The sequence below is a fragment of the Malaclemys terrapin genome, chromosome 11 (assembly GCF_027887155.1).
Source record: "Malaclemys terrapin pileata isolate rMalTer1 chromosome 11, rMalTer1.hap1, whole genome shotgun sequence".
Classification (NCBI taxonomy): domain Eukaryota; kingdom Metazoa; phylum Chordata; order Testudines; family Emydidae; genus Malaclemys; species Malaclemys terrapin.
The window spans coordinates 54,987,263-55,001,197 of record NC_071515.1 but is presented as its reverse complement, the minus strand read 5'-3'; the positions used below and the strand labels follow the sequence as shown (position 1 = coordinate 55,001,197).

Below are 13,935 nucleotides of genomic sequence, written 5' to 3'. Positions count from 1 at the left end.
CATGCCAGCTGCCACTATCCCTGTATTTCTTCTATTAAGGATTTAAGCCAGAGTTTGAAAATATCTCTACAGTCCAATAGCTGGCTAGTTTATAAAGTAGAAGGAATAATTCTTCAGCTAATGGCCCTCTATCTTCCAGCTAGAATTAGCAATCACAAGCAATAGCTGTAAATCATATATAGTAATCATAATGTAGTGCTGGACCAGCATATAAGGCATACTATTTCCACTACCATCCTTTCTGTGGGGTGTTTAAATTGAAATGTTGTGGTCTATAAGATCTCTGGCAGTAGCAGGTGTTTGATACTGAATCACCTTAACAGATTTCAGTTTGAAACTAGACTTCACCATCTTTTTTTTTTTTAATATTAGGATACAAGTAATAATAGTGACTAGGTATGCACTCATAAAATTAATGGGAGCTAGTGTAGATTGATAGTTGAAGCAACTAACTGTCTCACCACCAAGCAGCTTGCTTCAGTAGAAGGTAGACAGCAGTCTTAGTGAAAATTAAACTGATGGATACAAGCACTAACCCCCTGGAACCAAAGTTTTTTTTTCCTCCCCCTATCCCAGTGGAAAGGAAGACAACAGTTCTTACTAGCCTCCCATCCCCTCTGAAAAGTCCTTTTACAGCTGGGAAATTCTATCAATTTGTCCCTCTTAGGCACAAGTATCACAGTAATAGGATGTACACTCATTCTTACATTGTTGAGCTGATAACTATTAAAGGGATTTAAAATGAGTTGAATAAAATTAATTCAACTCAAAATGAGGATTAATGTGAGAGAGTCAAAACTGGTGGGTTGGTCCTGTAGTTTAACTAAACTCTTGCTCAGTGCTAGTCAAACATCTGAACAGAACTTAAATCCAGCTGAACTACAGCAATGAATAGAGAAGTGTTTTTAATTAAAGACTGGAAAGAAAGTGTTTTAATCTGAGCCTGGTGTTTATATTCCCTGAACTAATTACCAAGGCATTGTAAACACATTCATGTTTATTTTCAGTATCACAACACTTCAGAAAAGTATACCATATTTAAAAAAAACATGCCCTAACTTAAAGTGTGATTCTGTATTCCAGTGAAATTATGCTGAAACCAATTTATTGTATTTCACTTCAATGTGGTTTTATAAGCTTCAGAAAGTTCACAACCAACTCAATGAGGATGTTGCCCACTGTTTCACATCTGTTGGGCAGTTTGGGTACACCTGCAAAGCATCCATTATTTGATTATTGTCCAAAAGTAGCTTCATTAGTAGGTATTCTCTCTGAGCTCGCACAGGCAGTCCTTCTAGTGGTTTTATTAACTCTAGTTGTAGCAAGTGTTCAAAAGCCTAAACAAAAAACCAAGCAGGTCTGAGTTAAACTTTTTCCAGACTACAACCATTATGAATAGCCCACATTACAGTAGTAGTATCAACTACTATAGACAAATACAGTTGCTTATACTCATTTCAGTTATTCAGTTTTTGCAAGAACCAGGGCATTTAAGTTTTCTGGGCTTGATATACTAACTGGGATTTTTCAAAAAGTCTGAGCAGGATACACTAAGTTCAATATGTTCCCATCAAATTTTGTATACACAACTCCCCTGGTTGAATGGATTTTGTTCAAACCTGACTGGCTTTCCAGATCTCCAGAGGATCAATACAAGCTTGAAAAAGTGGTTTACTAGTTTTGTACATGTCATTTTTGCACTACCTCACAGTAAGTACAGAATATATAGCCTTTTGTCAATGTTTTGGAGAATCATTTAGTAACTTGTAGCTATGAACTTGGTTAAACTGAACAAAAATCAACTAAGACAAAGCTTAGGTAAGATTAAATAGTGAGTTGTCAGTTGCTTGAGCTCATCTAGAAGTGGAGAATTGAAAAGGGTGGTCTATCTTGAACTCTAGGCCATGAGTAGCATTTAAATTATACACATTTGAATTTCATTAAATTTTATATCTCAAACTTAAAACAACCCAAGCCAGATTGATAGAATTTACAGTATTAAAGATTAATAAACCAGATAGTTTAAAGGCATATAATGTACCATTAAACTTAATACAAATTATTTCTAGAGGATTTTTTTGCATAACTCAGTAAGGAAGGAGATACTACGCTTATAAATTGAACTCTGCATTTCACGACTTGTTTGATTTCTGGAACTTTAATGGCAATAGCTAGATTTATCATCTGATATAGACTAAATGGGTGGTAGAGACGCCTTTCAGTTTGGGGCAGTTATTTCCCCCAAGAGTAGCAGCAAATGGATGAATCAGTTGTGAAGGTTATCCCACAAGTAATGCACCCACCACAACTTACAAGAATTTCAGAAATCTGAGTAGTTATTTTTAAACCTATAAAGCCAGGCTCCCTTAATAAGGGGAGACTAACAGTACAGTCTTGGAGCAAATAAACTTAATCATCTTTTCATTCCCCAGGGGTAATGAATATATAAAAAACAGTTCAGTCAAGGGCTGCACCCTTATGGAAGAGGAAAAAATTCGTACTTACATGTACTTCTTTTCTCCCAAGGACTATGGTCCACAGATCTGTTATGAGGGCTCTTCAGGCAACTTGCACTTTTCCAGGCACAGCCATACCTGTCTGTCACTGGCACAAAGGGGTGTGGCCACACTTGAAGACCAATTCAGTTTGAGAATTTGGGGGTCAAAAGAAATCCGTTTATCCACCATGCTGCATTTTTGTGAAGGTGAGCAGGGGGACTAGAAACTGAAGATGAAAGGCTGGAGTCTCATACAACTCTAAAGAAGGGCCAGAGAGAAAATAACTCATTCAGGGGTTGAAGTGAGGAGTGGCAGCTTTTTTCCCCCCGCCCCCCCTGCTCTGGTAGCAGAGAGGTCCGGATCTGCCAAAACAGATAAACTGACAGGGTCTTCAGGGGCTGGACCACACCCTTTTCTGCTAGTGAGTGATCGGTCTAGTTTTATGTCCAAAAGATGCAGGTATGAAGAAGACTCACTGACAGACCAGTACACCTTAGTTCAAGACAGAAAAGGGAGTTTCAGCTCTTTACTGATATTAAGCTACTTTGAGTCCTGTTGGTTTGAGAAATATTGGAACTTAAACCTGTGACTGATTCAGGACTAAATACTACCCTTGTATCAGAGTAATTTGGGGGCAGCAAAAAAAACCCCCTACATGCCACAAAAAGGCAACTCTTTAGAAGTCTGACAGGAACCAGAATATGGTCTCTGAATAAAAGGTTCTATATCAAGTGAAACATTTAATTATTTCCATTGACTAAAATAAATGACTGTCTAAATGGTCAATACTAAACTTATTCCTTGATAAATGGCAACAGGTGCTTGTGTTCAGCTGTTAAACTCCTTAAAAAAGTCCACTTTGGTAAGTATGTAATGCTTCTGTTTCAAGAAGTCAGATATTAGTACCCCTAAAATTTTGCCATTATATTTAACTATGGATAGTGAGATACAACACTCATACAGCAGATGGCAGTACAAGTACTACACAAGTGTGTGATTACTACAAGAGACTGTCTGATCTTTTCATTATAGAATATCAGGGTTGTAAGGGATCTCAGGAGGTCATCTAGTCCAACCCCCTGCTCAAAGCAGGACCAATCTCCAGACAGATTTATGGCCCCCTCAAGGATTGAACTCACAACCCTGGTTTAGCAGGTCAATGCTCAAACCACTGAGCTATCCCAACACTTCATATAGCAAAATCCCTTAGATCTTTAGCTATGGAACAGATAAACATTTTTAAAAGTAGCTCCTAGGAAACTATACCCCGTGTACAAATCAGTATTTAGGTATGCAAGGAAACAAACTAAGGGTTTACCTTCATAACAACAGGTTTCTCAAAGTTGTACATCGAATGTGCTTTCCGTTGTATGAACTTCTGAAATTCTGTACCAAGGAAAACATTACTTGAGTAACAGAAAAGTGATATTTAGAGATTTTTAAAGTTGATACTTTCATCTCACCATTATAGACCATTTGAAAATTAAATGGCTCTCCTTCATAAACATCATTTAAATGTTTCATAGCTATAATTAGGCAGATTTCCAGCACAGACAAACCTATATGGAGAAAAAGGAAGATAGTGAGAACTTTCACATATATATGCATGTTTCTAGGCACATTAAAAATACAGGCATATTTACAATATAGTATTACTTTGATATTAAGAAGCACATCAACAATTCAAAATTGTTATATAAATTTCAGGATTGAACAAGAGCTGTGCAAACTGACTAGATTAAACTTCCTGCTTTCTTGTTAAAATGTGAATAAAATAGGTATTTAAAAATAAATTGACTTGCCTTTTTTGCTGTTGCTTCAAGTTTTGTTTTGATTCTGATTACCTGATATAGTCAGCTTCATACAAGTTTGGGGAGAGAAAAAAATCTCTCATCACTTTTGCCCCAGTGAAACTAAGGCCTAGTCTTCACTTACCGGCTGGTCCGGCGGCACGCCATCGATGTTCTGGGATCGATTTATCGCGTCTGGTTAAGACGCGATAAATCGATCCCGGAAGTGCTCACAGTCGGCGCTGGTACTCCAGCTCGCCGAGAGGAGTACGTGGCATCGACGGGGGGAGACTTCCTGCCGCGTCTGGACCGCGGTAAGTTCGGACTAAGGTACTTCGAATTCAGCTACGTTATTAACATAGCTGAATTTGCGTACCTTAGTCCGATTTGGGGACTTAGTGGGGACCAGGCCTAAGGGTAGGTCTATACAGCTGACAAAGTACTGCCACAGCAATGCTTTTACATGGACTGTGTAGTTGCAGCTCCAGAACTGTAATAAAACCATCTCCGCAAGGGACATAGCAGCTACCAGCGCTATCTACGCTGCCACTTTACAGTACTGAAACTTGCATTGCTCAGGGCTGTGTTTTTTCACACCCGTGAGCAAAGAAAACTTCAGTGCTGCAAGTGGCAGTGTAGACAAGGCCTCAGACTTGTATGCTATCGAATGTAGTGCTATAGGAGTTCAATTCTAATTCTTCTGAAAGGCAGACAAATCAGCTGGCCCTGGATGCCTGTTGTAATGCTTTAATAGCTCAGGAAGTTTAGGAAAAGCTTTTTAAGATACCAAACAAGAGGCCTTCAATCTTAAAGCCCTAGGGAAGATAAATGTCAACTTAACTTGCCCATTCGACAATTTCTTAATCATTCCTTTGATAAGCATATCACCGCCTCCTAATTACATTAGTGAATTACTATATACACCAAGGTAAATGTGTCAGTTGTGGCCACAGCAGTCCCAGCATATTAGACCTTCTCACCCACCTTGTCTCTCTTTTATTGGACCAATGTCTGTTAGTGAGACAAGCTTTACGGAGCTGAAGAACAGCACTGTGTGGCTCAAAACCTTCTCACCAACACACTGGTCCAATAAAAGACATTACCTTACTCACTTTGTCCCTCTACTTTTACCTTAGTAATAATTTTACATTGGGACATTTTTCTCAACTTACCATTTGTACATTTTCTGGGCTAGTTCAGCCCATCTCCTTAAAAACAAGGTAACTTCTGATTGATATTTGATATTTGCAGTTCACCTTCTTATAAACAGGTATCTGTATTAAAAACTATCACCACTAGTAGTATCTCTCATGGAAGTCTCCGAAGGTAAGCCAAGGCCAACAATTTTGGGTTTATATAAACATGTATCTTTCCTTGTCAGACCACTAAACAAACAAGCATATTAAAAAAAGGAACTTCTCACCCATATGCCAAATAGAAATGAGCATTACAGTGTGCTCCCTGAAAGTTTAAAAAAACCAACACACACAAAACCTAGAGTGTCAGACCACTAGGGACAAGTGAATTCTAGAGCTATGGCCAAGGTATTTTTAGCTAAAGTATTCCTCGACTTAGGTAAAAGCACAGAGAAAGTCAATCTTTTGGATATCCAGGACCTAAAGTTTGTGCATTTTAGATCAATCAGTGCCTTGAATTGTATCAGAAACAAGGCAGTGCAGTTCCAGAAGCACATCTGTAATATGCACCATTTATGAAATGCAGGGAAATATAGGAGCAACTGCATTCTGCTGTGGCTGTAGTTTTGAGTAGTACTTAGGTATATCTTCAAGAAGAGCTCACTGCAATAATCCAATGGAGGTGTCCAAGCTATAGATTGTTACAGTGCCCACAACAGAGAAGCACTTTGAGATACTGAACATACAGAAACAGTTGAGGATCCAAAGAGACTTAGGTCACCAACTTTGGTAGCAAAAGTTCAGCACATGCCCTGTTGCTGCTCTGTCCCCGCAGCCCAAAGGACAGGAACCAACTCTCAGTTCAAGTTGATTCTTTAGTGTAGCACTAGCAGCTGTTTTATTTAAAGGAAGCCTCAACCAGCTCATTCATTTAAACCCATTTTGTTCAGTCTAGTAAATACTCTTCCAGTGTCTAAAGAAAGGGAGAGAGAGAGAACTTCATATCATCAATATACGAATGGCACTACACCTCAAGTCATCTAACTCTTCCCTACTGATCTGACAGTGAGTGCTAAAACAGAATTGCAACTTCTGGTCTAGGAAAGTGCTCCTCTGCCTCAAGGGTTACCACCCAACACTAACCTGGCTCCTTTTACAGAGAACATTACTTCCTTCTCCAGCCATGAGGGAAGGCAGATGATCAGGGCAAGGAGCCTTCCATTGTCCATACTTTTTTTTTTTTTTTCTGTAGATAGGGCACAGACAGAAGTACCCTAACTACAGCACTTTTGACAAGACCTACATTCTCATTTAAAAAAACAAACCCCCAACTGTAAAAGTTCACTCATATCCAGAGACCAGGAGTGAAGATCTGGTATGAAAGCATGGAGTATTATTATATCAACCAACACTTAGACTACAGGACCAAAGACACTTCATTGTTTCAAAAGTAAGGAACAGGATGTAATGGGAAAGTAGTGGGGGGGAAGCCTACCCAGGAGCAGAGATGTTCACTTTAGTTCAGCTGCCGGGGGTGGAGGGTGGGAGGGGGGGGGGAAGACAACGGACTTGTGAGGAAGACGACACTGTTTCCTGAACAGTATTTGTCCAGTGCAAGAGGGGAAATTTATGGTGATGGGAACGTAGCACCTTCAGGGCTTCTATATTCACAAATTATTAAAGTAAAATACTGGACTTTACCATGTACAATGTTTGCTTTTGAGTCCATTCTGCACAATTTGCTTGCTTCAAGAAGATCTGATCCAGTCATAAATGGGTGAGATATTGTTATGCTACTTAAAGCAAGCATCTGAAAATAAAGTAAGAAATATTTTATTGAAATATTGATTACATTCCATACTCATGACAGTCGTATGTGAAAGTAGATATGCTTCCTAGAGTAATCAATTGGAAACATTTATAAATAAAGTTTCCATATGCATTATTTTACCATGGAAGTTATAACACTAAAGGCAGCTAATAATCTGGCAGTTACTGCTAGGACAATTCATTAATACAACTGACTCAGCTTGAGTTATTTGTTCTGAAAACGAGACTGGAAGAAGAAAAACCTTAGATGTGGGTAACAGTACAGCCGAGCCACATTTAGATTCCAAATGCAACAAGACAATAAGACACTAATGGCTCAAAAATTGATACAATGAATGGCTGAAACACAAATTTCAAAGAAGAACTGGCCTTAAGTGATACACTCCTAATGAATTAGCTTTAGCTTGACCTTCAAGTGACTACGGGCTTGTCTCCACTTACATTTTATAGCGCTCTAACTTGTTGGCTCAGGGGTGTGAAAAAAAAAAAAAATTCCCCCCCCCCCCCCCGAGTGCAGCAAGTCTCAGTGCTTTAAAGCACTAGTGTAGACAGGCTCCAAGCGCTAAGAGCCAAACTCCTCGTGGAGGTGGATTACCAGGGAGACAGGTCTCCCAGTGCTCACACGCAACCACACTCGCACTTCAAAGCGCTGCTGCGGGAGCGTTCCCGCAGCAGCGCTTTGAAGTTTCCAGTGTAGACATACCCTATTCTACTAATAGAAAGCTACTATGAACATTTCAGGATACTACTTTTGTATATTGGGAGGAGCAACTTGCCCAATGCACTTATAGAAAATTAAAGTTAGCTGATCCTGTGGAGCACAGAGACAAGGTTCCCCAATAAGTTTATATCTACCCCGCAAGATACAAAAGTTATATTACAGTTTATATTTAATGTTTTTGTGGGCAGAACCCACGTGTCAGTTTAGAAGACATCCCAGAATTTTTAGAACGTAGTATAGAACACAACACTAATTTTAGAAAATTCAGAATACACTAAACTGATAGGCTTCAGTTACCAGCCATAGAAAAGTAACATTAAGAGGATATTTGAGCCAGTAAGAATACAATGCAAATAGAAATTAATTTGTTTCAGACCAAACTGGTATCCCATACCCCCACTGTACATTTGTTTTGATTTCAGAATGACAGTAGATGTACTTACTGATAGGCATGGTGCATGGCGGCAGTCAGATTTACCTTCACTTCTATTTTATAGAAATTCACAAGGCAAGTATTTAAGAAAGTTGCTGATAACTTACTCTTAAACACACAGCCAAGCAATATTCTTCAATGGAACAGAAACCAATTTTAATATGCAGAAGATTTAAAGAATTAAGATGGTGGAGGGAGGAAACAGGCACGTTAAACAGGAGATTAAATCTCAGCCATAGTAGAGATTTACTTTTTAAAATTATAATACACACTTGCAGTTCTGTCCTGTTGCGTGAGCTATGGGTTTTATTGCAGTCTCCCACTGTGGATCCATATGAAGGAATGCCTGGTTTCTACCCTATTCAGTTAAGTGATAATCAAGAATATTGTACTTAATGTTATCCAATCCCATATCTTTCAGGTTTTGTCCCAGTGCAAGACTAGAGCATGGTGCTCTAAGCAAAGATAACACCGACAACTGTGTCAGTCCTTTGCTCCTATCCTCTCTGGTAGCCACTATATTCAGTGGCAGGAAGAAGGAACCAGAACTATCATTCATTCAAGGTATACAGGCATCAGTGCCTCTTTCTTGCCAGTTGAAGGACTGAGTTAGAGAAAAATCAGAGTGAGAAACAGCCAAGACTTCACAGATGACAACCTTAAAGTGAAATGGGAAACATGTAGACTAGAAAGAAGGCTATAAGGTAACTATACCAAAAGTGTTGTGAGACCTTTTCACTTATCCTACATTTATACCAGTGGAATTAGTGAGCAGTATATCTATAGAGAAGGGCTTATCTAGAGTGGAGTTTGGAGCACTGAATGACTGCACTGCAATTCTGCTATATCAATTTAGTAGATAATCACAGATGAAGGCATACAGAGACAGCCCCACGACTGCCTTGCAGCTGGTGGATACTTAAGTCCTCCAAACTCCTGAGGTGGTCATGAGGGAATGGGTCTTGGTAAAACCTGACTAACCTGCAGTTGGTTAAGTTTCACCAACAGGGTTAGACATCTAGGCTACAATCCCAAATTCAGTCATTTACTGTAGCCTTAAACAGCTTTACCGTTCTTGAAGTACTCAACTTTTCTGAATTACTGAGTGAGCAAGACAAAACTTCAGGGCCCATTCCACATTATTAAGGAAATACAAATTCCACTGAAGGAATTGAAAGGTTCTTGACATAATTAAGTAAAATAATTTCTGAATTAAACTTAAGTAACAAACTGCAGGGGTAAGTAAAAGTGTGCTGATACAGGAAAAAATTTAAGGTAGAAAGATAACTAGCAAGGTCACCTCTGATTCTTTGCACTGAAGTCAGCAATTAACTAACCTGAGAGAAAGCAACCTCAGGGATACTTCTCCTACAGGTTCAAATGGCAGACAACTACATTCAAAATTAAGGGAAAGTCCCATTAAGGGGAAACTGGGCTGTGCTTGGGGTGCTGTAATGAGACTATCAGCCAAAATCTGTATTCCAACCTCCTCCTATTGTCAAAGAGTAAACTCAGGGCTCACCTTCAGTCCTTTCCCAAGCCAAACAAGACATTCAGGACATGCTAGAGAGAACGATCCGGCACCTCAGCATTTTTATTTTGACTAACTGGTAAAGGTATTCTAGAACCAGGTAAAGTTATGATATGAGGACAGCTGCCATCTCAGAGGCAGTTAGTTATTTCTTCACAGAAGCCTTTCCTCTTGGAGTGGAAACCACTTAGGCCCCAGACCTCAAAAGCTAGATGTTCCAAGCTGCAGAAGATGCTTTGGCCTCAGGATAACGGGTCAAATTTCCAGGGGAATATCAATAGAGGACTGTATCCAGAGCTCATGGTGTTGGACACTCAGAAGCAATAGATGCAGAGAAATTCTCAGCATGGTCCTGTTTAATTGTTCTTAGGCTAGATACCAGGGAGGCAGTAGCTCAATTCTCTGTTCCTATCCCCTGAGAAAGGATCTTTTCCCAAGGCAGTTGGGTTAAGTTCCTGTAGTGAAATCTGCGCCGTCTACCCTCACCTGTTGACACAGCAAACCAGACCATAAAACTGTTGTTCAAAAGTGGTTCCAAACTCAATATGGCTAAGCAAATAGCATTTGGAGATTTGGATATGAGGAGGGCAAGTTTATTGGGCTGACAAACTGCTAAAGTGAACTCTCCAGCCTGATAGGATGGTGGCATGTATAATGCAGAGAAACTTAGCTACCTGGCATCCAAAGGGAAGAGTAACAGAAAGGATTTCTGGTTGGGATATGCACAGTGTTCCTCAGGTAAGCATGTGTACCATCTCTGGAAAATAAAGTTCTGCAGGGGCATAAGCAGAGTCTGACCCAGTGTGCCAAATCTATTCAGAACAGAGTGATTTATCTGCTGAAAAGTGTGGCTGACACAGGTAAGGAAAGATTCTAATGTCATACCTTGATATTTGGTTACCAAGGCTGAAAGCAGATAGGAATTCCCTGCAGAAGAGGTGTCTGTGGTCTGTAAGAGCGAAACTGTTCATGGACTAGAGAGGAGATTGAGGTTTCAATCACATTCTGGTAGAGATAAAATGTGAATACTTTTCCTCATTCAAGTTGGTTATGAAGGTTAAGGATTTTACAGAAAACCCACAAGTCAGAGGCAAGACCAAAGGGAGGGGCAGAAGTGGAAGTTCTGGTTACATCGTAAAGTGTTGGTATTGCCAATGTGTTAGCATGAGGGTGAAGAAAAGTGCAGATCCTACAGGTGCACAAAGCAAAGGAAGTTGCAAGGTGAGATGGCTTGAAGAATAGACAAGAGGGGTGGTTCCAATTCAGAATTTTCTACAGCACACCAAGTAGTTGAGTTTCAAAGTGAACAAGAAAACCTGTGCATTAGTAGACGATGGAATATCAGGAGTAAAATCCCTCGTCTCTGGTCAGGAAGTGGAGGTGTAGGGTAAGTGACAAGACAGATGGCCTTTTTGTTCAGAAGTTCTCAGCTCTCTACCTCTACATTCCAGATCTGATGGGCAGGAGGATATCCAGGAAGGAACTGTGGCATATCCTAAACTAATCATTTCTTGTGTACAGGTAGTGAAGATTCATAATTCCAGGCCTAAGAGAAAGATCTGAATTGACCTTCTAATGCAGTGGGGAGGCGGGGTTGGGAGTCTGCACCCCATCAGGGTAATCACTGGTGGGCTGCAAGACCGTGTTTCCTTGACCCTCCACAGGCACAGCCCTGTGCAGCTCTCAGTGGCGATGGTTTGCCGTTCCTGGCCAATGGCAACTCTGGGAAGCCGCGCAGGCCACAGGAACATGCTGGCCGCTGCTTTTCGTAGCTCCCATTGGCCGGGAACAGTGAACTGCAGTCACTGGGTGCTGCGGGTGGCCATGCCTGTGGATCGTTGATGTAAACAGTGGCTCGTGGCCCGCCACTGGATTACCCTGACTGGCCGCATGTGGCCTGCGGGCCAGAGGTTGCCCACCACTATTCTAACGAGATGACTGAAAAAGGGGTAGGGTGGTGGCCAGCAAGGCTTTATTTGGGCTGCTTGAGGGAAGCGTTCAGCAATGCCAAAAGGAGTTCTGGCTGTAGGGAATCTTCTTCAAAAAGTGTGAAGGATTCCTGGACTGCCATGGAACAAGACTGCTTCCAAGAGGAGGACTGGTGTAAGCCCCTCCCCTCTGAAAACCTTGAGAACACTAAGAGGAGTTGGTCAATGGATATTTGAGCTTTGGCCAGATTCTTCCCAAAAAGCTGCTTAGAGGGCAGCTCTGCCAATTTGGTTTATGTTCCTCTCTCTACTTGATAATTAGGAAGCCAGATGTTGTGACAGCTCACCAGGGAAACCCACGCATCTGGCAGGAGAAGCCAGGATGGCTGAAGGCCACGTCACAAAAAGATACAAAGCCACCTGAATGGCCCCAGATAAGCCCAAGCAGAAAGCACTGGATGTTGAGGGAGACCAGGAAACCAAAACACCTTCAAATCTACTTAGAGATCAAAATAGGCCTGCTAATCACATTTGAAAAATCCTATCCAATAAGATGTTTCATGTAAAGCTCAATTAAACTTGTATGAAAAATTATAGCTCACAGGCTACTGTATTAGCAATTTCATGAGATTTAACTTTTAGAAACATATCAATATGTAACATACCAATAGCATGTGAAGTGATCGCAGGTCTTTGCTGCAGTGGAAATGATTTCGTAGCACATCTTGCACTGTTCTGTCTTCTGAAAGAGACTAAAAATGGAATTTTTAAGATACACTGGTAAAATTAATGCACTGGTTCTTATCCAACTGGAAAATTCTTGGTCAGCTAACCAGATCATTTTTATTAATCAGTATTAATATTTATTGTGGAATCAGAACAAAATTCTGAAAAAACCACTGAAATTTTTCTTTCAGGGGGAAAGACAGGCTAAGCTCTTGTAGAGAAGATTTCCACAAGTATAACTTGAAAAGAGTGAAATTACAGTCCATTTGGTATTAAACTAGGCAGTAATACTAAACATGTTGAATCCTCTTCCAGCTCTGAAATACATATGGTGATCATTGTAAAACTTCCAGTTTATATATACACACACCTATTGAAAAAATTTAGTGAAAGAAATTCATGGATTTTCTCATTTGTAGCCATATTTTAATGGTTTTAAAACCACATATAATTCTTAATCATTTAACTAGCTGTACACAAAGCAATTCAGCTTGCCTTTTCAGAGTAAGCTACCTCCTCTGGCCAACACTTGGTATATCAGCCTCTCAGCAGACAAGTTTATAGTCTCTTTAAATAAGAAATACTCCATTGTATTTCCATACTATTGACTCTTCAAATGGATCATTCAAATGCCACTCCCTCTCCTGAGATCTTACTTAGGCCTGGTCTACACTATATGTTTATGTCAACATAAGCTGTCTTGTGTCGAAGTAGCTGTGGAAGTGTCTTCACTTAAATTTGGCTCCCAGGTGCCTCTACACCAATTTAACACCGCCTTGAGTGGCACAGAGTCATGGTTGATGTATTCAACATACTGTCAGTGTAGCTATTGCCTTGCTTAGGTTGACTTACTTTTTTCAGGAGCCATCCCATAATGCCCCACACTGACAATACAATTGATACAAGGAGTCAAGTGTGAGCACACAAGCAATTTAATAACCGTGGTGGCTGTATGCCAATATAAGTTAGATCAACATTTTTGTAGAGTAGACATGGCCTAAGCGGTAGTTATATTTCAAGTCTGTTAAGTATAAACTCCAACTAACAAATTCTCCCTCAGCCAACTCTTTTGTACCTGAATCCAAAAATAAAGTAAACCTAACCTGAGAAGTTGCCATGACTATTTGATACCATGCTGCAATGTTTTGACCAGCTTTTCAAGCAGTCATCATTTTAAAAAAATTGCAACACAATCTAAAATATACAGTGTTGTAGCAGTGTTGGTCCCAGGATATTAGAGAGACAAGGTGGGTGAGGTAATATTTTTTTATTGGACCAACTTCTACTGGAGAAAGACAAGCCTTTGAGCTTACATGGAGCTCTTCTTCAGGTCTGGGAAAAG

The 13,935-nt window shown here is 40.2% G+C and overlaps 1 protein-coding gene across 4 annotated transcripts in view; it reads right to left on the bottom strand.

The window, feature by feature from the left end:
* Positions 1-13,935, bottom strand: part of ORC4 (origin recognition complex subunit 4) — a 90,623-nt gene that overhangs the window by 34,285 nt on the left and 42,403 nt on the right. Inside the window, exons 10-15 of one of the 4 annotated variants that reach the window (XR_008446687.1) lie at positions 12,533-12,619; positions 7,126-7,234; positions 3,962-4,057; positions 3,817-3,884; positions 2,506-2,756; positions 1,250-1,337 (exon numbers count right to left, since the gene is read on the bottom strand). Coding sequence is in view for 3 of the 4 variants with exons in the window: in XM_054044450.1 (XP_053900425.1) it covers positions 2,784-2,990; positions 3,817-3,884; positions 3,962-4,057; positions 7,126-7,234; positions 12,533-12,619 (567 nt within the window). In the remaining variant the exon portion in view is untranslated. The other 3 variants (XM_054044451.1, XM_054044450.1, XM_054044452.1) reach the window with 3 other exon arrangements.